The sequence below is a fragment of the Nannizzia gypsea genome, genomic scaffold (genome assembly GCF_000150975.2).
Source record: "Nannizzia gypsea CBS 118893 supercont1.2 genomic scaffold, whole genome shotgun sequence".
Lineage (NCBI taxonomy): Eukaryota > Fungi > Ascomycota > Eurotiomycetes > Onygenales > Arthrodermataceae > Nannizzia > Nannizzia gypsea.
In genome coordinates, this window is record NW_003345200.1 from 2,563,783 (window position 1) to 2,589,200 (window position 25,418).

The window sequence follows — 25,418 nt, forward strand, 5'->3', positions numbered from 1 at the left end:
TTTTCTTCTATCCCCCCCTTTCCCATTTTCCCCCATCCTTGAAGCGTTCTTTTTTGTTTTGTTTTTGAATTAGAAGGGCTTTCATCTTGTTTTCCATGTGGCATCTACACTTCATCAAACAGACAGACAGACTAAATCATATAAACTTTCAATCCTTCATGTCCCTTGTCATAAACAATATTTATTATTCACATCTCTCTAACGTATTTGCTATACAGTCAGACCGGAGGGAGAACGAGTTGAGTAATTACAGTGGCTGGTTTTGAGACTCCTCGACCCAAAAGGTCAACGGGGGGCTGGCGGCCCTTACTTTTCCACACACAATGCAAACTGGTGTTCGACCCAAGGGGGGCCGTTAGAAAAAAAACATTACATGTAAGTGAAAGGTTGAGAGATGCAAAAGGTAATCAACGAAGGGGATCGGCAGTATTTGGGATCTCGGATGAGATGGGGTGGGAATGGGTGGGTAAGGGTGACTATCAGAAGATCAGGAATCATTCTCACATTTCTCATTTCTCCACCAAGCCTATTCGTATCAGGACTTTGGGGAGGGGGGCCATTATCATAATAAAAGGGATGAAAATAGAGGAGGAATACATGAGGCGCTTCGCATCCCATTTTTTAATTTTGTTGGGATGTGTATGAGAACAAAAAGTGAAAAGGGAGAGTGAGCCAGCCAATAAAACCGCCTTTTGTCATGACCCCGTCGTTGCTATCCCTGGTGAGATATGTATGTGCTGTTGAGTATTTGAAGTAGTAGCTTTCTTATTTTTATTTTTCACTTCAATGTAGCGGTCGACCGTTTTGCATAGCATGAGCCGTCTTATCACGTAGTCAATGGGTTTCGTCTCGGATAAGAGCAACGATCATGCTGTAGAGGTAGAAAAAGAACATGACGAGGTGGAAGCCAAGTTTGATAAAGGACTCCTAGAAGTGGTGAAAAAGGACATCTGGTCAGAAAGGTGGATTGCCTCCCAAAAAAACTTTATGGATGGAAGCTTCGAGTATGTACCTTCTTGTGGACATTCAACTTTCGGAAAATTTCTGTAGCATCGAGAAGATGTTGGTTTTCGAATATTCTTGGAAGGAGAAGTAGAGCTTGTTAGTTTGGAGGTCCCCAAATGGCCGACAGGTGGGTATATAAGGGGGGTGGTCGGTTTGTTGTGTGATCATCAAGCCGGGTGCGGGGGAGGACATACTTCTTTGCATTGTATGCGAGAAGCGGCAGGTTGAATGCGATTGTAAGCCAGTATCCATTAATAACAAACAAGAAGGTTATGAAGGCATGGACTGCGGCTTCAGGGATAATGTAGGAGTTTAGGCGGTTGCAGAGGTCAATAGGATTGATATAGTCGCTATTTCAAAGGTCAGCGCATGTTCAAAACAAAGCACCAGCAGCTCTTCTTTTTTATCTTAAAGAAAATCAAGAGGCATGCGAGGATCCCTTTCTAATATAAATGAGGGCTGAAGGGAGTAACGAACCATTCTAGATCACTGTACATGATTGTGAAGAAGACCTGTAGGAAGAGGTTGACCGCATTGATAAGGACCGCCAGGAGGTATAGCCATGCTTCTCCGGACATGATGGAGGAACTAGAAGGCAAGCCTGTGGTCCAGCAAAGTGATCAACTGTTAGCCGGGCTGGTAGCTACCTCTAGATGATCGCACTGCTGCCTGTAGGGGCCGAGTCTGGACGGGATTGCGAGGCTGCAGTTGGGACTTACAGCTACGGACGGTGGGAGGAAAAGGAGGACGAGGGATAGGCCGGTTGTTCGGTAGGCGGGCCAGAGAGGAGCGCGGAGAGTCGGCAGCCTGTCTGTCTGTCTGCTTTTTTCTGTCTGTCTGTCTGTCTGGCGAGCAGCGAGTTTCGTTTCTGCGCAAAGCGAGGACGAAGACGAGGAAAGTCGAGGTTTGGGCGTTTGTTGGTGTTGCAGGATCTTGAAGTTGTGGGAAGTACCCGATTGGGCTTCGTTCAAGGTTCTTCCGACTTCTTCTCTTTTCTTTTCGGGCTTTGCAAGGAAGAGAAGACGAAGAAGACAAGTTGACAGCGACGAAGACGGAGACGGAGACGAAGACGAGAGCTCGATGAGAGTTACGAGAGAAGCGTGTATGTAGCTCGAGTGAGTTGCTCGCTAGCAAGGATGTAAATAACTAACTTATTCGACAGAGCCTCGAGGTCGAAGGTGTTGCCCACGAAAAAGCAGCAGCTCAGCCACTCAGAAAGTCGGCCCAGCGGCGAACGAGATGCTGTCGTTTACGGCGCCACCAGGACGATCGTCTGGCCTCTCTGGCTGAGCCTGGGGAGTTATACGCAGCCCGGCTGTGTTTGGCTGGGGAGCTGAGGGAGAGGCCTGGGTGGGCGCGCAAGGCCAGGCAGCCTGCTTATATTTATATTATCACCGTCTGCCCTTATTCATATATCGACAGAGCTGCCCCCGGGAGCGATATGGAGACCTGAAGGTAGCCGGCGCTTAACTGACTACTGTACGACCTGTCCTGTCGTCCCTGGCTCTGTCTGTCTTGATCTCCTCGTTTCTCTCTCCAGCTAAAGGGCGGACTCCAAGGGCGCACGGAGAACTCCCCCCCATATTATTACCTTATATTCGCCAATTGATAATTATATATAAATAGCTAGCCGGCGCCGGGTGCTCTATTCACTCTGGACGGCCCACGATGGACGACGCCGAGCTAGATGTCATGAACACCGAGCAGGATGACCCGCTGCTGCAGCCGGGCGAGCATGACGTCGCGGAGTCGATATCGGATCCTATCGAACCTGTCACCGTCAGACGGAAGATAAATCAGACACAATTCATCATTATATGCATTGGCGTTCTCTTCGTGCTAGACTTTGCGGCGTTCTTTGATCTCATACCACAGACTCGCATCTTCGAACTGATCGTCTGTCGGAATTACTTCGATAAACACCATCCAGACCGGTTTCCATATCCTCAGGACATACCGGAGGAGGAATGCAAGATAAAGGCCGTGCAGAGCCAGGTAGCTTATATCCAGGCCATCGGCTCCAGTTTTGATGCACTTCCAAGTACGAAGACCTGCTCTGTTTTCCCCCCCATTCATTCATCCCATCTGTTCATGATAGATTTATTCCTTTGAGGGCACAAAAAAAAACTCCCAGCTAATTTATAGCTTTAATCCTGCAGGCATCCTTCTACTTCTCCCCTATGGCCAGTTGGCAGACAATCCCAGGTATGGTCGCCGGTTTGTCTTGCGGCTGAGTATGGCCGGTATTCTGTTAGGCGCATACTGGGCTTTGCTAGTGTGCTCGCTCTACCGATATGTACCCCTTCAAGCGATCTGGATAGGAGGCTTTTTCGCCCTGATCGGTGGAGGGCCAGGCGTGACGAATGCAATGGTTATGACAATGGTGTCTGATGCAGTTGATGAAGCGAATCGGTCTGTCTATCGAAGATTTTTTTACTTGATATCATGGCTGGTTTAGTGCATTGTAACTGACAGGTAATCTAGGTCGACTGTCTATTTCCAGACATCTCTAGCTGCCGTGGTGGCCCAACTCCTTGCACCTGCTATAGGGTCTGCCATGATGATGAAGCTGGGCCCATGGATACCTTACTTCGTCGGGACGGCGTTCTTCACTCTGTGCTGTTTCTTGATATTACTGGTACCGGAAACTATTCCCATACAAGTTTCGAAGTCTAGTACCAGCCATTCAGCTTCATCTGGATTTGATCGGGGTTCCGTACGGGGGTCCCTCGAGGTGCATCGTCCGGTTTCTCGACCCTCTCTCGCAGCAAAGATGAAAGCACTCTTTGCAACGGCGTGGAAAGAAACCAAGGCCATCTTCAGCAATCGTACCGTGCTGCTTATACTCTCTACTTTCCTTCTTTCAACGCTGGGACGGAAACAAATCGACCTTCTATTGCTCTACGCCTCCAGCCGATATGAGATCACCCTCTCCAAGGCCGGCTTTGTCCATTCCTTCATGGCCTGCGTCAGCATCGTGCTCCTCTTGCTCGTCCTCCCACTTACTTCAAGCTACCTGTCCAAAACCCTCAGCCTGCCCAGCAACCAAAAGGACCTATGGCTTTCGAAGATAAGCATCGTGCTTCTCACAGTCGGAAGTTTTGCTATTGGCTTCTCCCCAACCTTCGTCTCGATGATCTGCGCAGTAGCAATCTACACCCTAGGCTGTGGGTTCACCGCAGTCTGCCTCAGCTTGATTTCCGGGTTTGTCGACCCGAAGTACTCGGCCAGGCTGTACTCTGTCATCTCGCTCATCGTCATGATGGGAACACTTATCGGCGGGCCTCTCCTGGCAGGGCTCTTTAACCTGGGATTGAACATGGGGTCGCCTGCATGGACGGGACTGCCCTTCTTCGGGTCAGGAGTCATCCATATATTCGTCCTAGTATCCGTTTGGCTCATTCGACTGCCTTCTGTACAACTAGAGTAGTCTTCTTCTTTCTTTCCTCTTATATGCATACATACACAGTTATAGAGAGTCCCTTTTTCAATAACATCGCAGCATCATGATCACCACTATCTCCCTTTTAAGATCTTGGCTGCGGACGGAAGAACGTCACCGCGATGCGCCTCGCCGAGCTAACTCAACCTCTAACTAACCAACACCAACCTCTCCGCATCTTCTCCACGATCCCTTTCTTTGCCTGCCATCCACCGACACAGCTCCCTGAGCATCCGTCACCCTTCTCGTTAGACCTGTCTGGTATACTTAGCATAGAAACGGGGCCCCGCCGTATATCCCGGTGTCGCCTCCTGCAGTGCGCCCGTCCTGCGTCGTCCATATCGCCGCCCGCCAAACCACCCAACCGCCGGAGCTAGGCAGCGAAGCTCACCGTCTCCGAGCCGACATCCTCGTTACTCCCAGCAGCTCCTGAAAGTACATACCGGCCTATACGCTGCCTTGATGCTATCATAAAGCCAACCTGACTCCCCCGTGAGGCCTCTTGACTGCTGATCGCCTCATCTCCTCCGCCCCTACCGGCAAAGATGGCGCGGCTTGCATTGCTTGGCCTGCTCGCCCTGCTTCCGGCTATACAGCCGGCATGGCAGGCCAGCGCCTACGAAACCAACAATACTGCAGATAGCTTTGTCTCTGCAGCGACCCCTTTCGCTCTTCGCAGTGACAGGCCGCCAGAGTGTCCGCCGTGCTTCAACTGCCAGCTCCCTGCCTTCAAGTGCCACCAGTTCGGCAAATGCAACAAGTTCAACGGCAAATGCGACTGTCCTCCGGGCTTCGGCGGTGACGATTGCGCTGAACCCTTGTGTGGATCTCTGCCTGATGGACGGGACCGAACTCCTCGTAAAGGCTCGACCTGTCAGTGCAAAGATGGCTGGTCTGGGATCAACTGCAACATGTGCGAGACAAACGATGCCTGCAATGCTATGATGCCGGAGAAAGAGGGAGGAGTCTGCTATAGACACCACAATGGAGGAGAGACCATCGCGGAGAACTATCAGATGTGTGAAGTCACCAACAGGAAGATCCGTGACATGCTCAAGGAGAAGAAGCCGCAGGTTACCTTCTCATGCAAGAAAGAAGACGAGACATGCAACTTTCAGTGTAAGTGTTGATCTCGTCGCCTGCACGTCTACCTTGATTACCCGGGCTAACTAGTGGTTAACTTTTATCCAGTCTGGGTCGATCAGCTCGAGTCCTTCTACTGTTCGCTGGATACATGCAAATGGAATATGGATATAACAGAGAGCCAGAACGTTACCACCTACGAGTGCAAGAACATCAAGTGCGGTTGCGTTCCTGACCGAATGCTATGCGAGACCAAGGGCGTCAGCTTAGAACCCCTATTTCAACAGCTTACCGGTCCAGCCAAATTCACCTCGACCTCTACCAAAAGCGGCGGTTCTAGGGATGGAAGCGCATTCTCCGAGCCCGTCATCGATAAGGTGATATCTGATATGTTTGGTGACAAGTCTATTCTCCTAGACTGTTATTCCAGCGAATGTCTGTATAAGACGGCTGTGCCAGGATACAAGCCACCAGTCAAGGTTATCAACACGCCGCTCATCGCCGGAGTCATCGGTAGTTGTTCGCTTTTTATCGTTGGAGTCATTCTCCTCATCTGGTACCTGTCAAGACGGAAAGCTTACAACCAGTATAGCGCCCTTGCTGATGACTCTGATGATGAGGGCTCAAAGCTTATGGCAGACCACAAGCCAGCATCGCTGCAATTCGAAAATATCGCCTATTACATTAACGGACAGCAGATTCTCAATGGTATCCGTGGTATTGCTAAACCTGGCCAGGTCACTGCAATTATGGGAGCCTCTGGTGCAGGAAAGACTACCTTCCTAGACATCCTTGCCAGGAAGAATAAACGGGGCATTGTTCACGGCGATATCTATGTTAACGGCGAGAAATTCAATGATAGCGAGTATAGAAAAGTCGTTGGCTTCGTTGACCAGGAGGATACCATGTTACCAACTCTGACTGTCCACGAAACCATTTTGAATAGTGCTTTGCTCCGCTTGCCTCGGGATATGAGTGACGCAGCTAAACAGCAGAGAGTACACGAAGTTGAAAAGCAGCTTGGTATTCACCACATCAAGGATCAGCTTATTGGATCTGAGGAAGGTAAAGGCCGTGGTATTTCCGGTGGCGAGAAGAAACGTGTTAGTATTGCATGCGAACTTGTTACGAGTCCAAGCATATTGTTCCTCGATGAGCCAACAAGTGGTTTGGTAAGTATAAGACCATGTCCCTTTTATCGTTTGGTCCGAACTTCGCGATTATGGATCCCCCTACTAACGTGGAACTAGGATGCCTTCAACGCTTTTAACGTGATTGAGTGTCTTGTCAACCTGGCCAAATCGTACAACCGTACCGTCATTTTCACTATTCATCAGCCCAGATCTAACATCGTAGCCTTATTCGACCAGTTGATCCTCCTTGGAAAGGGAAAGACGGTATTTTCAGGACCATTTTCAAGCTGCCAGTCCTACTTTGACAGCATCGGATACTCTTGTCCCCCTGGATTCAACATCGCAGACTACCTTGTTGATTTAACAATGCACGCAAGCCAGTCCCGATCTGCTGAAGAACCGACTGTTAATGTTGACTCTCATGACAACAACTTCCGAACTGCTTCCAGTAGCCTGAGGGCCGTCAAGTCAGTCGCTAGTGCTTCCAACGCTAGCATCGATAACACTAGCGCTGTGGACAGTGCCCAGGAATCATTATTGAGGCCTAAGGACAAACGGCGATCTTCTCTCAAGCAACGTCAGGACAAACAGCTATACACTCGCAAGAGAGCTTCTGGACTTGAATCTCCACCAGACCCGCAAACAGACAACGAAGATAGCCATGTAATGAGTCTAGCTGAACGTGCTCAGCAATGGCTACCACTTTCCAAGCAGCAGGGTCAAGTTCCGCCGCAAATACTCGAAGACCCAGACCATCTTCCTCCAATCGCATCCGGATTTGTTACAGACCTTGATTTGCTCGTTTCCTGCTATGCCAATTCAGACGTGGCCAATTCTATTCGCGAAGAAATATCTTCTTCTGTTCAAGGAGCCCTTGCTGCCAATGGACAGTCCAATACATCGCAACAAGCTAACGATGCCATGACCGGCCAAATGACTGGCTACGCAAGAGTTGGGTTGATAAGGCAGTTTGTTATCCTCTCCAGCCGTACCTGGAAGAATCTCTACCGAAACCCCATGCTTATGCTCACTCATTACGCAACCGCAATCCTCCTTGCTGTTTTGTCTGGATACCTCTTCTACGGTCTCACGGATGACATCAAAGGATTCCAGAACCGTCTTGGCCTGTTTTTCTTCCTCCTTGCCCTGTTCGGCTTCAGCACCCTGACAAGTTTGACTGTCTTCTCCTCTGAACGGCTTCTCTTCGTCCGAGAACGTGCCAATGGATATTACTCTCCGGTCACTTACTTCACGGCCAAGGTCATGTTCGATATTGTGCCTCTGCGACTGATTCCTCCTATCATAATGGGTATCATCGTTTACCCCATGGTAGGACTTATCCCAGACTGGCCGGAATTCTCAAAATTCATTCTCGTCCTTGTTCTCTTCAATCTCGCTGCCGCAGGTATCTGCCTGTTTATCGGCATCGTCTTCCGAGACCCGGGCGTAGCAAACCTGATCGGTAGCTTGGTGATGCTTTTCAGTCTCCTCTTTGCCGGTTTACTGCTCAACCACGATGCAATCCCAGCTTCGGCACTCTGGCTGCAAACTGTAAGTCTTGACCCTTTACTTTAGTCATTTATGGAAACGCATTTTGCTAACATTCGTAAAAATTAGCTGTCCATCTTCCACTATGCCTTTGAAGCTCTGATTGTCAATGAAGTCACTTTCCTGACCTTGATTGATCATAAATACGGCCTCGATATTGAAGTTCCAGGTGCTTCTATCCTTAGTGCCTTTGGTTTCAACAACCTCGCCCTGTGGAATGACGTAGCTGGCTTGGGCATTATCTCTGGTGTTTCCATCGTCTTGGCCTACGCAGCTATGCATATCTTGCTCGTTGAGAAGAGATAAGAGACTTGACTCTGAGATCTCATTACACATAGAGCATTTCGTTTGTTTGGCGTTTCCATCCCCATTTCCCCCATCCTTCCGGGGCATCGTTGTATATAACATCCACTCCGACGACACTGTCGTCTTGTACTGTCAGCGCACTCCGATTGTTTGTTTATTAGTTTTGTCTGGTCCTTTCTCTTACTGGCCAGCCGCGATGTCTTATACGATAGATACACGATGGCTTTTTTGGTGTTTGCTAGAATAATATCCCCTCCGCTGCGTCTGCTTTTGAGATTTCGGTGCAGTAGCGCATTCTCTAATTACCCAATGTCAGCCATTTCCCGACACAGAATGTTGTAGACGCTTCTACGATATAATAATCAGACCTGCACCCGCTTGTCAGTGACTCACGGAAGAGATAGGAGCGGGGATCGTATTTAAGTTAGTTAACCTAGGTAGTTGAATAGTTAAATATCTAACTAGCTCGTTTGATATATAATAACCGTTGAACATTGAACATACAACCACAACTATTACTAGCCTCGACACGGCCATTTATTCACCAACCATCAGTCCAGTAGCGGCGTCGAATAAATAGCCAACATGGCCGAGATTGATTGTCTCGCCGTTGATCGAGTATGTGGCCTAACCATCTGCCCCGCCATAGACGAATATAATTAAACTAACCATGCGATACGTAATTAACTGCTCTAGTGGATTGAAACTAAAGCTACAGGAGCCAAATATGATCTCTCCAGCTCCTGCGCAAAGCCCATGTCGATAGAGGGCCTAAAAGAGCTTTCTGAGGATAAGTCAGAGTCCAACAAGGGCCCCTTGCCGGCGGAGCTTCTGTCCAGATGTCTCGGGTACGGCGAGATGGCGGGCTCCAAGGCGCTGCGGTCGACCCTGGCTGGCTTGTATTCCGTCAAGACACCTCTACCGCTGCCAATTGATAATGTTACTATTACCAGCGGCGCTTCTCCGGCTAATTACTTAGTCTTCCAGGCACTGTGCAAGCCGGGAGATCATGTCATCGTTCATTATCCAACTTACCAACTGCTGTATGCCGTGCCACAGACTCTAGGAGCGGACGTCAGCTTATGGCAATCGAAAGAAGATGATAACTGGAAGCTCGATGTCGAAGAGTTGAAAACTCTCATCAAGCCTAATACTAAGATGATTGTCATAAAGTAAGTAACTATACCTTTGTGAAATGAGAAGCTGTGGTTAAATAACTTGGTACGCGAATAGTAACCCGCAAAACCCCACGGGTGCAATCATCCCGCGATCAACATTGATGGAAATCATTGCTGTGGCCAGGGAACACTCGATAGTGGTCTTTAGTGATGAAATTTTCAGGCCATTATTTCATTCCATCCACCCTGGAGATAAGGAGTTCCCGCCTTCAGCACTCTCGCTAGGTTACGATGATGTTATAGTGACCGGATCAATGTCTAAAGTCTACTCGCTGCCGGGTATTCGCGTTGGCTGGATCGCATCTCGCAGTAGGGGGCTCATCGACAAGTGCACGAGACTGCGAGCGTACACGACTCTATCCGTCAGCCAGCTTGACGAAGCGGTAGCTGCATATGCCCTGGACAGCCACTGCTTGCATGCACTGCTGAAGCAGAACACAGACCTCGCACGAGAGAACCTCGCACTTCTTGAGTCGTTTATAGACAAGCACAAGTGGGCCTGCGACTGGGTTAGGCCAGTTGCTAGCAGCGTTGCATTCGTCAAGTTCTCGAAGATGGGGAAGCCTGTGGATGATCTCGAACTCTGCCATCAGCTTCTCCAGAAGAAAGGTGTACTGCTGGTTCCTGGGTCACAGGGGTTTGGGTCAAACAGCTTGTTTGCAGGATACGTTCGTATTGGGTACGCCATTGATAAAGAAGAGTTTAAGAGTGGGTTGGCTTTGTTGAAGGAATTCATGGAGGAGGATTATGAGAAGGTCCCGCTGGTGGGCGAACGCTTGCAATACGATAGAATCTTTGGTTAGTATATGGAGCTACTTACGAGATCAGCCTCTTTGACCTCCAAGTATATATTATTTTTAGCGCCAATTTAGAGAGGCCCATGAGGGCCATCGGAAATGTCAAAAGGACCCGTAGCGTTGTTTTAAGCATTACTCGCGTCTTTTGTATTCCGTCTTACTTGCCGTGTGAAGTTTTCTCGTGGCTGTTTCATTCCAAATGATGAAGGTCAAACATCTGCACTGATGACAGTATCATTGCGAGGTATACTCCGTAGGGAATTTCCTATTAACTCCTCCGTATCCTGTCCGACAGTCATCTGAGGCGGATATTAGGGAAGTACGAAGCATGACCACTTCGACTCTGGCGATCGCCACTGGTATTGAACAGTATCGGACTTGGAGGTTAACTAGGTAAGTACTACCTAGCGGCGGAGGCCGCGGTCGGAAGGCAGGTGGACAGGACATTGAAATAATTTTGCTTCTCGTTGATACGAAGAGGTCGAAAACATGCGGAGAAACAGCGAAAGAGAGCTGTCGATCGCTTTCTAGAATGATATCTAACCTCCAGTGATGTGCATGCGGGGGCTTAGCCAACACTGATCGGCACGGATGGCAAGCAACGGCAAGATAGTTGGGCAGAAGGCCCTTCAGGCCATCAGGAATAGCAGAATGATGACAGCCTATCCGTCCAAATGACCTATTTTTTGGATGTCTGAGAAAGTGAGTGGTTGCATGTTTGTTTGTTACTTGATATGCGCCTTTACTAGCTTCTTAGCTGTGCGGCTGACCGGAACATTTTATCAGTGGCCTCGGCAAGCGACACGAGAACGTAAGTTCTTCGTTCGGGGGGCGGCTATTTTCTTTGCCTCAAGGGGAAGAAAAAGCCGTTTGGCTCTTAGCATCCAGGGGGGAAGTCTGCAAGAGCAACAGTAAGAGATGAGATGGCTCATCCCCAGCAGTCCTTGATGCCGCTATACACCTGCTCCTGGCTCCGCCCATAGTAGCCTGCAAATATATAGTCGCCACGTTAAGGTGTGACTCTTGTTCCGCCTTGGCTGGGGTAGTTCATGATAATGGCCAGGGGTTGAGGAATAAGGAAGTTCTGAAGCGTTGTTGAATCTCATACCTGCCAGGAGTTTCAAGCATGCCGAGACGGTTGACCAAGGAAGAGGATACCAACACACCTTACCTCTAACCACACTCGGAATTTTCCCACGGACGAGCGGATGGCTAGCAGAAGCTTCCACTGGCGTGTGTTGCTGCGGCTGGGGACGAAAGGTCAAAAAATAAACTGTTATTCTCTTCACTCTGCATTTCTCATTGTTTCTCACCCCCAGATTTCAACATACAAGCCGGGAGTTTCCGAATGCTTAGCATCTCTTTCGTCCTTCCATATCGGTCGAGGTGATGTCCAGAAGATCGCCTCTTTGGGAATGTGAGAGACACGGAGGCCTGCTTGTAGGAGATAGCGATCCTCGCTGCTGGTCCCCGTCCTCGTCAGCAACTTAGGTTCGACACATGTCATGGGCCAGGGGTAAGAGAAGCCAAGTGGCCTGGGGTCCCGGAAATCAATTTAAATTTGAGAGGGTTTGGTTGGACTTGGAGGGATCCATGCGGGCACGGCCTGGGGCAATAACTATAGCACCGACCACCGGGCTTTTATACTGGACACAACTATATACCGATATCACTCTGCCGGCCCACCTTCACAAGTATGGTAAGCGGTAGTGATCAGTTAGTTATATAGACGGCAGACAACTTCCTCTCTAGGAGACGGTCTATAATAAGAAATAGTTAAAGACAACACGGAGTATTAACTTGATTCTTCTAGAAAACGGGCTTCGTACGCCGTTAATCGGGCTTCTTATCGTCTGAATCGTTCTGTGGAGACATCTAGCATGCATGCCGAGCCGGGATACGACTGAGGGAGGGTTAGCAAAGCTGCATCCTGACTTGCATCCAAACTTACGATAACAGATGACATTCGCGATATAGACCAGTTTGTTACTTTATGCAGCGTTTCCTCTTCCCCAGGGCCTCTTTGCCACGGACAAGCTGGCTCCCCCAGTTTATCCCCGGCCTTCCCCACAGAACATGCGAGCTCAGCACGATACCAGGTTTGTTTGTTGATGTAGATGCTGTCGCTGTCGTTGCGAGGTGTAACTAGTAGTTATGTTGTCAGTTGTAAGTTGCGGTGGCTGTTTTGCTTGTAGTCGTCGCTACGGCGAACCGCACGGACTGCTAACTACGACCATGAGCTGTTCGTAGATCAGAATCAACGTCGGCTCTTCTGTACCTGAACATCTGCACATCTGAACATCACCATCTCCGTCCGTCAACCCGCAGGCCGAAGGAAGTGTGTGGCCGACATGGATGCCATCGGAAGAGGTTGCAGAGTGACGGAGGCCAAGAGAGAAAAAGGGGTTTTTTTCGCAGGGGACGTCCTGGTCGGCTGGTCCATCAGATCTTCACGTCAAACCATCAACCTGCGACTCTCCTTTGGCGACCACAGCTGCTTCTGCGCTGCTTCGATGCCTGCGGACTGTGTGCTTCGAAGCTTTTTTCAGGTACCATGCAAGCTTAGCACCGGCTTTTGTCCGTCCTCAAACACTAGCATGCTTCGTGGAGCGGGAGCCATCGCAGAAGGGGCAGGCGATGAGACGCCCATGGAGCGATCATCCTACCAGCATGTCTTCCCCCACAAGCAGCAACCAAGCAACGCCTTGAAGGATGGAAAGGACCATTAGAGAGAGGGAGAAAGAGAACGACAGGCAGGCAGGCAGCAGCGAGGACGAGGCAGAACGTGTCTCTCCCGAGCCCAGCCGGGGGTGGAAGAGCCTTCTTGTCTCGATATGTCTTTGATGCCTCGCTGCTGAACCCCTTTACGGAGATCTACACTGCAACCCCAGACGATTCCAAAGACACCTGCCAATGGTAGTCACATCCGGGCTGCAATAATGGTGGTGCCATTATTATCATCGTCACCAGCATCGCCCGCATCAATCAAGCTAAGCGGGGGCAAAAGGACGCTGGCCGCATGACTGCAATTGCTGGCGAACCGACGAGCTGCGGACTACTCAGAGCTCGTTCCTTTTTAACCTCGCTACGCTCTATGGAGCAAGAATGGCGTTAGGCTGTGACCTAACTAATTCCAGGATACGGTCCTGATGTTTGATATATGGACCAGCAGTACCAGCACCAGCAGGACGGCGTCTGTGGTAGGACGATATACAAAACCTCGGCATGACCGACTCAGACGATCGACGGGGCTGAAGCTGCGTTAGCTTCCCAGTCGAAGCGCAAGGAACCCCGTATAATATCTCCCCTTGCTTGGCGAACAAGGGCAGGCCAGTTATCAGTTATACTCCGTCTTCACTCCTTTGCCTCCTTCTGATATGATTGAGGTTTGACACGGACCGAGATGAGCGGGGATTCCTCCATCGATACCACTCCATTAGACGCACTCCAGCACAATCAAGCTCTCTTGGCCGGGTGAAAGCCTTCCAGGGCTGCATGCTGGTTGGCCTAGCTCACGAGGAAACATCATGGAAGGCCGAAATGCAAAAAAAATTACTCTACTCTCAGGACCGTATCCCTCATCCACCATACCCCCGGCACAAGACCAGGAGACCCAACACGGTAGACGTGATAAGGCTCTGTATGGGAACTTGCAAGGGTGGAGGAGCTCTATATAAGACGTCGAAGATGTCCCTCGAATTCCCTCCAGAAAGAATCAAGCCAGAGTTCCTCACTCGGACAACAAGCCTGACTCCTTCGCATTCATCCTTCACTCTCTTATTCTTTTAGTTAGGTCTTTCAAGTGAAGCAGGTATTCTCTGAAGACAGACAACATGCACGGACTTTTGCTTGCTGGCCTCGCGGCGGCCTTGCCCTTGGGCGTTGCTGGTCTTCCTGCCCGTCAACAATCCGGTCTCAGCCCCCGCGGCATTGATATCAACGCTTACCGCTTTGCCTCCATGGCCAAGTACTCCGAGCACAAGACCACCTCCCAGATGGTTCACTCCTTCTCCTACTCCAAGGATGACGACTACGTTGCTACTGCCACCAAGTTGGTCAAGAGCACTTTCCCCAACATGACCTTCCGCACCGTCAAGGACCACTACATTGGCACCAACGGCATCGGCCACGTCCACTTCAAGCAGACTGCCCACGGAATTGACATCGACAACGCCGATTTCAACGTCAACGTAAGCATTACCGCCAAAACTCTTTGGATTGGCTGAGAATTATACTAACTGGTCACTATAGATTGGACGTGATGGCAAGGTCTTCACCTTCGGAAACTCCTTCTTCGAGGGAGAGATGCCAAAGACCAACCCATTGACCAAGCGTGACTTCTCTGACCCCGTCAAGGCCCTCCACGGTGCCGTTAAGACCTTGAAGATCCCAGTCAAGCCCGAGAGTGCTAAGGCCATGCCAATGAAGGAGGTTGAGACCTTCAAGTTCGAGGGTACCTCTGGTGCTCTGTCTGAGCCAAAGGCCAAGCTCGTCTACCTCCAGAAGGATGGCAATCTCCACCTCACCTGGAGAGTCGAGACTGATGTCGGTGACAACTGGCTCCTCTCCTACGTTGACGCCAAGGAGTCTGAGACCGTCCACAACGTTGTTGACTACGTCGCCTCCGCTGACTATAAGGTCTTTGCCTGGGGTCTCAACGACCCAACTGAGGGCCAGCCCACCATGATCAAGGACCCATGGAACACCACTGGCAGTGGTTCTCCATTCACCTGGCACGGAGACGGCCAGATGGATTACACCGTCACCCGCGGCAACAACGTTCCTGCTCAGGACAACCCAAGCGGTGGCAGCCAGTGGGAGAACAACTACCGCCCAGAGAGCGCTGAGCTCAGCTTCGTCTACGAGTACAGCGAGCAGATGGAGCCAGAGCAGTACAAGGACTTCGCCATCACCCAGCTCTTCTACACAGTCAACACCTTCCACGACGTTCTCTATACTCTCGGTTTCACTGAGGAGGCCGGTAACTTCCAGATGAACAACAACGGCAAGGGAGGTCAGGGTAACGACTTCGCTATCTGCAACGCCCAGGACGGCTCCGGCACCAACAACGCCAACTTCGCTACTCCCCCAGATGGCCAGCCCGGCCGCATGAGAATGTACACCTGGACCACCGCCCAGCCATCGCGTGATGGTGACCTTGAGGCCGGTATCGTCATCCACGAGTACACTCACGGTCTCTCCAACCGTCTCTGTGGTGGTCCCGCCAACTCCAACTGCCTCAACGAGCTCGAGGCCGGTGGTATGGGTGAGGGCTGGGGTGACTTCTACGCCACTGCCATCCGCCTTAAGCAGGGTGATACCCACGACACCGACTACACCATGGGTGAATGGGCTGCCAACCAGAAGGGTGGTATCCGTGAATACCCATACTCTACTAACATGCAGACCAACCCCTACACTTATGCTGATGTGCAGGGCATGAGCGAAGTCCACGGCATTGGTACCGTCTGGGCTACCATCCTCTACGACGTCCTGTGGAACTTGATCGATGAGCACGGCATGGGCAAGAACATCATGCCCAAGTTCGTCAACGGTGCTCCAACTGACGGCCGCAACCTTGCCATGAAGCTCGTCCTCGACGGAATGACCCTCATGCCATGCAACCCTAACTTCATGCAGGCCCGTGATGCCATCATCGATGCTGACCAGGCTCTCACCAACGGCCAGAACAAGTGTGCTCTCATGAAGGCCTTCGCCAAGCGTGGTCTTGGTTCCAACTACAAGCACGGCAAGAACCGTGTCAACAACTTCGACATGCCCGCTGGCTGCTAAATCTGAAGCATATCCGAGTGTCATAAATATGTCTGATATGCTTGACATGTCCCCATTTTTTTGATTCCTCTTCGCCTTTTTCATGTACATAGGTTTTGACAGGCAAGAGACTGTACATAGCCGGCATCAATTCAATTTTCACTTTAGCTAAACCTCATTTCATCCCTTTTTTTCTTCTGTTTCATCCATTTCTTTTAAAAAGACAACCTATATTAACTATATCGATGGGTCATATTCACTGATCGGCTATGGGGAGGTTAGAAGGTGAGTATGATAGACAGGCCCCATCGAGTCGCGTCTCAGCGAGCATCAGGGATCCATCTCTCGCTGTTCCGGTGTGTTTCATCCTATCCACAAACGAAATTATCCCCCATTGTTCTAGACGCGTCACCTAAACACGATTCATCACCTCGACACCAGCTATTTTACTCCGCACTTTCTTTTCTTTCACACTGCTCATTTCCCCGGAGACAGTCTCAACCGATCTGGCCCGTCATTCAAGTCATTCAAACAAAGAATTAACGGTGCCGGAAAATATGCAGGGATGGCCCTGGTTATATCCAGGTACATACATATAGTTATGCCCGGCATCGTGAAACTCAGCCGTCGGAGCCATGCACAGCAAGTGAATCTAACTGCCCCGTAACTAATTCTCCCAGACATCGGCTGCACGGCTGCCCATGATGCCAAGTGCTGCTCGGAGCTCTTCATGTCGCTTATGTACTAAGAACTCAGCTCGAGTCCGGGTTCTGTTTAAGCGAGCGGCCAAGGGGTGTCGATCATATCAACATGGCTGTTCTTTGCTTTGGTTGTTATTCGAGATGCTTGGACGGAGGTGCTATGAGAAATCCGTTAATGCCATGGCCAAGGAGTGTCTGCAAGTCGCTGCCTGGCTCGTATCATGTCCTTTTGGGTTACATCGTGTATTCCGCATTACAGGCGCGCCCGTATTATCTATCACGTAACATGACATTGCGCGCGGGCGTGCAAATGTTGTCTATAGCAGCTTCAATATAGTAGTTGGCGTTATGTTGACAGCACCCAAGGCAGTCTCTACTTCTTCTTCCCGTGCCCAATTTTCAGGTTTCCATTTGCGCACCCTTCCAAGGTCCGCTTGTTGGAAGAAATAGTTATAGAATAACAATCATCCGCTACCATGTGGATATGGAATTGAATAACTGTATAACTAGGTGGCTATCTGGGAGGAGTCGCCTCCTCCCATGCTGGAGGGTCTTCTTAATGGCAGCACAACCAGCGCATCTCCGCGATGACTTCTCTTCTAACCGCCTTTCCAGCGGAAATCCTTCTCGCCATCATCCGCCAGCTAGACCCTTGGAGGCTTTGCAGAAGATCGCTACAATATGATACATTTGATGAGGCTGACTGGGAGTCTTATGCTGCCCTCGCCTCCTTATCAAGAACCTGCAAGACTCTGCAGCATCTCGCGCAGCCCCAGTTATTCCGCCGCATACCACTAGATGACGGCAATATTGCCGAGCTTACACGTACTCTCATCAAGCAGCCACATCTTGCTGGCGCGGTACAAGATTTATCTACTGGAAACCTGTGGCTGAAGCGGCGTAACGACTTCAAGTGGGACATCTGTGAAGAAGATACTACAATGCTTGACAAGTACCTAGCAGTGTACTACAGGGACACGCCCACCATACCACTAGAGCAGATACAGCTCGTCTTAGAGCACTATCCCCTTTGGGACTCCTTTGATATTTCGGGGGCGCTGGCAGTCGTGGCAATTGCTCAAACGACAAATATCCAGCGACTTATAATCAACCCGAGCCATTGTTATTTTCCGAAATCGTTCACTCTGCCGGAACTTCCATGTCTTACGGAGTTCTATTATATACATTCACATTGTACACACTCATATGAACAGCCCAAGCTTCAAGATAATTCTATTCTGAATATAATATTCGCAGCAGCCCCGGCACTGAAAAGGTTTCATGCACACATAATCGACTGTCTTCCTCCGAATATACCTTATAACAACGTGACTGAAGCTGTATTGACCGAGAGCTGCTTAAGCTACGCGAGCTTCAGAACTCTCATTGAAAGATTTCCACGCCTGCAGAAATTTACATACGAGTGTGCTAAGGAGTCCTGGGCAGAGGGCCCAGAGCCGAGGCCTCGCGAGATAGCTGACCTTCTGCCTCTTCGGAGAGATACAGTTACGCACCTGTCTCTTGATTTTCGACAGTCAAACCGGTACGTGAATGACCAAGAGTATGTCAAAATCGTTGAGCATATGCACGCTCTGGAATCCCTGGTGCTAGGTCTACAGCTCTTCACAGACTATGAAGCTACTACAGCTGCATTACTGAAGTGTTTGCCTAAATCAATCCAATCCGTGGAAATGCTTTGTATATTTATTGGCCCGGAGTTTGAGATGATAGCTAGAACACTGCAGGCACAGTTTCCGAACCTGAAGATACGTTTCGAGAATGATGAGGATGGGGAGAGTCTTAGTTTCCCTTAAGAATTCGTTTCAAGCTTGGTGAACTCCTCCGCGTCGACGCGAATTTTATCAAGAGGCTGCCTGCTTGCAAGCTTAGCCAGTCATATTTCGCTTAACTGATCCAGCTGATAACTACCTAGCCTTGTCTCTTCCATATCAAGACTCTCTCAGTAGGGAGGTTACTATGAGAAAGACACAGGTAGATATCAAAACAAGTTTGGTTTATACAGTGGTATATAGGACTCTCTCGAGGTCGGCGTCAGTAAGGTAAGACCGCTCATAAAACTGCGCAATATACCCTACATATTACCCTGTATATGGTATGCTGTTTCTATGGCTATGGCTTTGTCCGAGCCTTCGAAGGTCTAAACTGAGAGTTCTGCCGCCTGCATGATATCAACAGGAAAATGCCTACTACGACCAAGCCGTTCCTCAGACTATGGGAAATATAGCAGTGGCTCATCGACAATCCACGGCCCAGAAGGGTTCGTTACTCATCGAGGTTGAGGCGGGTCTGTGTTATGGGCTTCGCTCTTCATTCTCATATCAGGTATCAACACACACACACACACACATATATATATATATATATAATATATATACTATATGTGTGTCTTCTCCATATGATTATCTGAGGACCAGCCGATAAACTAGGGCGTGATGTTATATCCGTGATATCAAGAGACCTAACAGGAGAATGGGATATTGAATATTTGAGAGGGCAATACAATGCCTTTAAGATGTTAGCGATAGACGGTACAAACGTCAGTGTTCCGGAACAGCTACATCTGTACAGTCGGTTGACTCCTTTCCTCTTTCCCGCTGGGGAAGAAACGGGAATTTGGAGATTGCCAAAGTTATCCACTGTGAACCGGTTGTGGGTTCTACCGGGACGACGCCCGGATAAGGTCGATTCTGGCATATTCCAAACGGCCAGTGTCTCTATGGAAAGTAATGGAGGATATGGTGATGAGTCGCGCCTTGATATCAGAGACGGGTTTACTCTGAAGCGTCTGCGTGTCTGGTACTTTGATACTCTGATACGTCAAACAATAGCAATGGCATGTAGGACTATCAGCTATGACGACTCGCTAGGCCAACGCCTTGACAAAAGTGCTGTCCAGGGCCGCTCTTCAGGCCAGTGGCTGGCCTATGTATGTGCACCTCGCCTGGCTATCTGGACATCGCGTATGCAGACACTATTAAATGTTTCATGAGGTGGCAGTAGCAATCCAAGCTCTTTTATCGCAGTGCAAGCAGTCTCCGTAGCATCAGTAACTAGCTATTAACAAGACATGAAATAACTACACGTTCGGCTTTCGTCCTGTGCTGCATGCTGGGCGTTCGTATATTTAAAATCCCCATCCCCAACCATCATCCATCACATGCGCTTCCCCAGGTCTGGAGAACCGTCTCTTACTTCTGATGAAGCCGAGAGCGAAGGCCAGCAGCAGCATGTCAGGCCCTGCTTCTTATTCCTCCGCCGCTGTTTCTTCTTCCTCCTTGACCCCCTTTTAGGCCGATTTTGATCTGCGCCTTCTTCTGACTTGCCGAGGTCCCTCGCTTCACGCGCTACCGCCCTCTTCGTCTCGCTCTCGCTCTCCCCCTTTCCCTTTCCCCATACTCTTAAATACATACACGATGGGCCCCATCCCCCCCAGTCCTCTCTTATCGTTACATTATGTCCTCTTCTGCCCGGAGATCGCTCATCGACGACCGCTGGAAGTATCGAAATCGGGCACAGGACGAAGGCTAGCCAGAGGCGTCTGTTAAAATCTACTCTGCGCTCTCGCCACCGCGTCTCGCGCCTAGCTAGCTAGCTACCGGACTACATAGTTATAGAGAATCCTTTCGCATCGTCTTGAAGCCATGAGCCTCGTCGAGCAGATAAGCAACATGGCCTCTATAGCAGGTAGGGAAAAATTGCGGTGTCTTCCTTTCCATCAGCTGCAGCCAGCTAACTTATTTTGCGGTCCTGAGAGTAGGATTGCCAGACTTACCGGACCTACCACTATCTGTTGCTGGTCCAGCTGCTGCTGCTGCTTTCGCCTACCTGAACGCAAAGCTAGGCATATCCCATGACTTGGGACTGATATCCATATATGTGCGATCACTCATACGAGGGGCCCTCAAGGACCGGAGCAACAAGTGGAATCACTTCTATTTGCTGGAGGAATTTGCCTTGGACCCCAAGAAGGCAAAGGAGGTCTTTATCGTGTACCAGGGCAAAGAATGGACGTACAGACAGACCTACGACACCGCGCTTCGATACGGAAACTGGCTCAAGAATGTTCACAATGTCAAGGCAGGAGAAGTCGTTGCCATGGATTTCTTGAACTCGGCTAGCTTCGTGTTTGTCTGGATGGGACTATGGAGCATTGGTGCACTTCCGGCGTTCATCAACTATAATCTGACAGCTGCTCCGTTGCTTCATTGCGTCAAGGTGTCCACTGCAAGTTTGCTTTTGGTAGACAGTGAGGTTAGGCACGCTGTCCCGCCAGAAATTGTTGAGAAGCTAGGAGCTCCAGACTTCAGGGAGAAGGGAGGCGCCGTGGAGGTGATATTCCATGATGAGAGCTTGCAGGCCAAGATCTTGCAGAGAGAACCCTGGAGGGCTCCAGACACAGACCGACAGAACCAAGCTCGGTCCGATGCTGGCATTCTCATCTATACAAGTGGCACCACGGGTTTGCCCAAGGCAGCTATCCTTCCCTGGGGCAAGCTTCTCCTGGCAGGAACGTTCGTTTCTAAGTGGCTGGGGTTCTCGAAATCTGATCGTATATACACGGTATGTTAAAGCATTCTCTCTCTTCTATGCTGGTGGCTGGCTATATCAAAATTTTAACAATATCGATCGAACTAGTGTATGCCACTCTATCACTCAACGGCTGCAGTCCTAGGCTTTTTCGCCTGTTTGGCTAGTGGAACAACTTTTTGCATTGGCCACAAGTTCTCTGCATCTCATTTCTGGGATGATGTACGTAACAGCAACGCTACCGTTGTGCAGTATGTTGGAGAGACTATGCGCTACCTCCTTGCCAGCCCGTCCAAAAAGGACCCCGAAACAGGCGAAGATCTCGACAAGAGACACAGCGTCCGACTAGCGTATGGCAACGGGCTACGACCAGATATCTGGGGCCGGGTCAAGGAGCGATTCGGAATCCCAACGATAGGCGAACTCTACTCAGCTACCGAGTCGACCTCCGGACTGTGGAATCTTTCGTCCAACAGCTTCACTGCTGGATCTATCGGACGCTCTGGCTCAATTGCCGACCTGATTCTCGGCAACACTACCGCCATCGTCAAGCTCGACCATGACACGGAACTGCCATGGCGAGACCCAAAGACCGGACTGTGCAAGCGGGTGCCCCGAGGCGAGCCAGGCGAGCTGCTCTATGTTCTGGATGCGGCAAATATCAAGGAGAAGTTCCAGGGCTACTTCAACAACGCCAATGCCAGTGATACCAAGGTCCTTCGAGATGTCCTGAAGAAAGGCGACGCCTGGTTCCGCACCGGCGACGTCATCCGTTATGACCCCGAGGGGCGATGGTACTTCTCCGACCGCATCGGCGACACCTTCAGATGGCGAGGAGAGAACGTCTCGACCAACGAGGTTGCCGAAGTCCTTGGATCGCACCCTGAGGTCCACGAGACGAACGTCTACGGCGTGCTGTTGCCTCACCATGAAGGCCGTGCTGGCTGTGCCGCCCTGATCATTAACGGAGTCGACCCTAATGCCGAAAAGCTGGAGCCGTCAGCGGCCTTCCTGTCCTCCCTGGGCGAGCATGTCACCAAGAACCTTCCCAAGTACGCTGCTCCGCTGTTCCTCCGCATCACTCGCGCGCTGGAGATGACGGGCAACAATAAGCAGCAGAAGACCTCGCTGCGTACAGAGGGCGTTGATCCCAACGTCCTCGAGAGCAAGAACAGCAAGGACCGGCTTTACTGGCTCAGAGGGAAAACGTATGTGCCATTTGAGAAGAAGGACTGGGAGAAGCTCAACGCCGGCCAGGTCAAGCTGTGATCGCCCAGCTCGGCGGATAGGGAGTCAAGTGCGATGCCGAGTATATGTACATATGTACTGGGTAGCTGTCGTATGTAGATGTTAGATGTTATGTTTAATTAGTTACTGAACGAGAGTATACGCCTTTGCTTCAACATCCGCTCTGCGTCTACGCCCTTAACTTGCCATCCCAACCTCGCGTGGCCCAACTGTCCACGGTTCAAGTAGCAAAGATAACTGTATCAAGAAGCCCAAGTCTCGTCATTACCTAAGTTACTCCTCGATCTCTGCGGAAGAAGAAAAGCGCCCAATAAGAAAAACGACCCTAGTTTATCGCCGGCGGGGTGGAGCCAAGTCATCAGAAGGGCGTCCCGCCATCCAGTCGACAAGTTCAGGCACGACCAGCAACAGAACAGATATAAGAGCCAGGCTGCGCGGGCTCGGGAAACATCCATCCAGCTATCAATTGACACTCATACACCGCGAGAAGGAAGAAAGAACACAAGCCATGGCATCAGCACAGAAAGCAACCAAGCTCTGGGGTGGGAGATTCTCCGGTGAGTTAACGGTAGAGCAGCCCACCTTGGGCGTCCCTTACCCCGGAATGATCTTCTATAGTATATATTACAGGCGGTGATGCTGACAACCTGAGTGTTAACAGGCGAGCTCGACCCGTTGATGGTCACCTATAACGAATCAATCAACTTCGACAAAGCCTTTTATGCCCAGGACATCAGAGGCTCTATCGCCTTTGCCCGCGCCAACGTTGGAACCGGCATTCTCACACAGGAGGAGTTCGCTGCCATTGAAAAGGGATTGAACCAGGTCCTCCAGGAGTGGAAGGATGATAAATTCGTTATTCAGCATGGCATAGACGAGGATATTCACACTGCCAACGAGCGTCGGTTGGGTGAGATTATCGGGAAGGACATTGCGGGCAAGCTTCATACGTAGGTGTTCCATACTACGTACGTCCTTAGGATAGATAAAAGGGGAAAGAGAGCTAATGTGCAGCTTTGCAGTGGTCGAAGCCGAAATGATCAGGTTGCCACTGATTTGCGAATGTGGCTTCGAGACGAGCTTCGAGAAGCTGAGAAGTTCCTTGTTGAACTGCTCACCATCTTGACGGATCGAGCTGCTTTGGACATCGACTATTTGATGCCTGGATATACCCATCTTCAGCGTGGACAGGTATGGTGCATTCATGCACTTGCATATACATCTACTTGTTCAGTTCTAATACTTCTCATGTAGCCTGTACGATGGAGCCATTGGATGCTTAGCTACGGCTCTGCCTTCCTAGGTGACCTCGAACGTCTCCGTGAGGTGATAAAGCACGTCAATAAGTGCCCTCTCGGATGCGGTGCTCTTGCCGGAAACGCCTTCGGAATCGACCGAGTCGCCATGGCTGAGGAGCTTGGTTTCGAGGGACTGATTTTGAACAGCATGGCCGGTGTCGGAGATCGAGATTTCATCCTCGAAGCTCTACAGTGGGCCTCGACTCTGATGCTACACTTGTCTCGCTGGAGTGAAGATTTGATCATCTATAGCACCACCGAGTTTGGTTTCGTTAGGCTATCTGATGCATACACCACCGGAAGCTCGCTGATGCCACAAAAGAAGAACTGTAAGCACTTGTTCTTGCCATTTGCATTGCTGGTTGATATATAACGCGTCTACTAACCTAACGGTGTACAGGTGATTCTCTCGAACTCCTTCGCGGCAAGTCGGCACGACTATTCGGTAGCATGGCTGGCCTAACAATGACTATCAAGGGCATCCCATCTACTTACAACAAGGATCTACAGGAGAGTGTTCAGCCAATGATCGAAAGCATGAAGACCATCAAGGACAGCATCTTGATTGCTACCCGTGTCCTCGCAACCCTTACTGTGTTCCCCGAGAAGATGCTTGCTGCTCTTAGCCCCGACATGCTTGCCACTGATCTTGCTGAATACTTGGTTCGCAAGGGAGTTCCATTCCGAGAAACGCACCACATCTCCGGCCGTGTTGTTGCACTGGCAGAGAAGGAGAATATCCCCATGGACAAGTTGACCCTTGCCCAGTTCAAGAGTGTTGATGAGCGACTGGGTGATGATGTCCTAGAGGTGTTCAACTACGAGAAGTCTGTTGAGTTGAAGTCAGCTATTGGCGGAACCAGTCGATCGGCTGTCCTGAAGCAGATCGAGACCCTCAGAAAGTCCTTGTAGACTTTTGACTGGAGATGTGTTCGGGATAAGATGTTACGGAGTAATGAAGGACCACACCCTTGCGAAAAGGTAGAGAAGCAAAAAGGAGACAAAAAATAAACCTGACATAACTTTGAAATATAGCTAGTTAGTCATTAATTCATTAAGAGCGTTTCCTTGCTCATCATTCAAATATGTCAAGTTGAAACGATCCTAGCAGCTGTACTCTGTGCAACAAGGCACATGTTGAATATGCATACATATAATCTGGCCTTGTTCATGCATGATATCGTATCTCTTCCATAATCGGGGCCAATTGGTTTCATTAGGCATGCCTGTACGTAGGCAGGGGTTTGGACCCTTAGTAATGAGCCCGGAATCCTGTTTGATTTGGGCCCTGGTTACCATGTTTTTAAACCTTTACGCTGTTCTATATACTATGGATAATCGCTAGGGTCAATTAGGAGA

At 50.1% G+C, this 25,418-nt stretch overlaps 11 protein-coding genes across 11 annotated transcripts; 8 read left to right on the forward strand and 3 right to left on the reverse strand.

The window, feature by feature from the left end:
* Window positions 1–1,102: 1,102 nt before the first annotated feature.
* On the reverse strand, window positions 1,103–1,583 carry MGYG_02986 (ER-derived vesicles protein ERV14; the record flags this gene model as incomplete). The annotated part of the gene is made up of 2 exons (XM_003175413.1): window positions 1,103–1,355; window positions 1,483–1,583. 2 exons carry the CDS (start codon window positions 1,581–1,583, stop codon window positions 1,103–1,105), a joined length of 354 nt encoding a protein of 117 aa, XP_003175461.1.
* A 1,090-nt stretch (window positions 1,584–2,673) lies between these two features.
* Window positions 2,674–4,435, forward strand: MGYG_02987 (hypothetical protein; the record flags this gene model as incomplete). Its single annotated transcript, XM_003175414.1, has 3 exons — window positions 2,674–3,046; window positions 3,165–3,417; window positions 3,490–4,435. The coding sequence occupies 3 exons, from the start codon at window positions 2,674–2,676 to the stop codon at window positions 4,433–4,435; spliced, it is 1,572 nt and encodes a 523-aa protein (XP_003175462.1).
* A 557-nt stretch (window positions 4,436–4,992) lies between these two features.
* Window positions 4,993–8,517, forward strand: MGYG_02988 (ATP-binding cassette sub-family G member 2; the record flags this gene model as incomplete). Its single annotated transcript, XM_003175415.1, has 4 exons — window positions 4,993–5,566; window positions 5,639–6,702; window positions 6,781–8,214; window positions 8,281–8,517. The coding sequence occupies 4 exons, from the start codon at window positions 4,993–4,995 to the stop codon at window positions 8,515–8,517; spliced, it is 3,309 nt and encodes a 1,102-aa protein (XP_003175463.1).
* Window positions 8,518–9,102: 585 nt separating this feature from the next.
* MGYG_02989 (hypothetical protein) lies at window positions 9,103–10,498 on the forward strand (the record flags this gene model as incomplete). The annotated part of the gene is made up of 3 exons (XM_003175416.1): window positions 9,103–9,135; window positions 9,214–9,689; window positions 9,751–10,498. 3 exons carry the CDS (start codon window positions 9,103–9,105, stop codon window positions 10,496–10,498), a joined length of 1,257 nt encoding a protein of 418 aa, XP_003175464.1.
* Window positions 10,499–11,612: 1,114 nt separating this feature from the next.
* MGYG_02990 (hypothetical protein) lies at window positions 11,613–11,999 on the reverse strand (the record flags this gene model as incomplete). The annotated part of the gene is made up of 2 exons (XM_003175417.1): window positions 11,613–11,733; window positions 11,824–11,999. 2 exons carry the CDS (start codon window positions 11,997–11,999, stop codon window positions 11,613–11,615), a joined length of 297 nt encoding a protein of 98 aa, XP_003175465.1.
* Window positions 12,000–12,338: 339 nt separating this feature from the next.
* Window positions 12,339–13,112, reverse strand: MGYG_02991 (hypothetical protein; the record flags this gene model as incomplete). Its single annotated transcript, XM_003175418.1, has 4 exons — window positions 12,339–12,395; window positions 12,444–12,637; window positions 12,705–12,926; window positions 13,046–13,112. The coding sequence occupies 4 exons, from the start codon at window positions 13,110–13,112 to the stop codon at window positions 12,339–12,341; spliced, it is 540 nt and encodes a 179-aa protein (XP_003175466.1).
* A 1,213-nt stretch (window positions 13,113–14,325) lies between these two features.
* On the forward strand, window positions 14,326–16,285 carry MGYG_02992 (extracellular elastinolytic metalloproteinase; the record flags this gene model as incomplete). The annotated part of the gene is made up of 2 exons (XM_003175419.1): window positions 14,326–14,682; window positions 14,744–16,285. The coding sequence occupies 2 exons, from the start codon at window positions 14,326–14,328 to the stop codon at window positions 16,283–16,285; spliced, it is 1,899 nt and encodes a 632-aa protein (XP_003175467.1).
* A 1,267-nt stretch (window positions 16,286–17,552) lies between these two features.
* On the forward strand, window positions 17,553–18,779 carry MGYG_02993 (hypothetical protein; the record flags this gene model as incomplete). The annotated part of the gene is made up of 1 exon (XM_003175420.1): window positions 17,553–18,779. The coding sequence occupies one exon, from the start codon at window positions 17,553–17,555 to the stop codon at window positions 18,777–18,779; it is 1,227 nt and encodes a 408-aa protein (XP_003175468.1).
* A 719-nt stretch (window positions 18,780–19,498) lies between these two features.
* On the forward strand, window positions 19,499–19,975 carry MGYG_02994 (hypothetical protein; the record flags this gene model as incomplete). The annotated part of the gene is made up of 1 exon (XM_003175421.1): window positions 19,499–19,975. The coding sequence occupies one exon, from the start codon at window positions 19,499–19,501 to the stop codon at window positions 19,973–19,975; it is 477 nt and encodes a 158-aa protein (XP_003175469.1).
* A 652-nt stretch (window positions 19,976–20,627) lies between these two features.
* Window positions 20,628–22,782, forward strand: MGYG_02995 (fatty acid transporter; the record flags this gene model as incomplete). Its single annotated transcript, XM_003175422.1, has 3 exons — window positions 20,628–20,670; window positions 20,744–21,546; window positions 21,622–22,782. The coding sequence occupies 3 exons, from the start codon at window positions 20,628–20,630 to the stop codon at window positions 22,780–22,782; spliced, it is 2,007 nt and encodes a 668-aa protein (XP_003175470.1).
* Window positions 22,783–23,269: 487 nt separating this feature from the next.
* MGYG_02996 (argininosuccinate lyase) lies at window positions 23,270–24,971 on the forward strand (the record flags this gene model as incomplete). The annotated part of the gene is made up of 5 exons (XM_003175423.1): window positions 23,270–23,318; window positions 23,423–23,711; window positions 23,784–23,952; window positions 24,016–24,388; window positions 24,460–24,971. 5 exons carry the CDS (start codon window positions 23,270–23,272, stop codon window positions 24,969–24,971), a joined length of 1,392 nt encoding a protein of 463 aa, XP_003175471.1.
* Window positions 24,972–25,418: the final 447 nt, after the last annotated feature.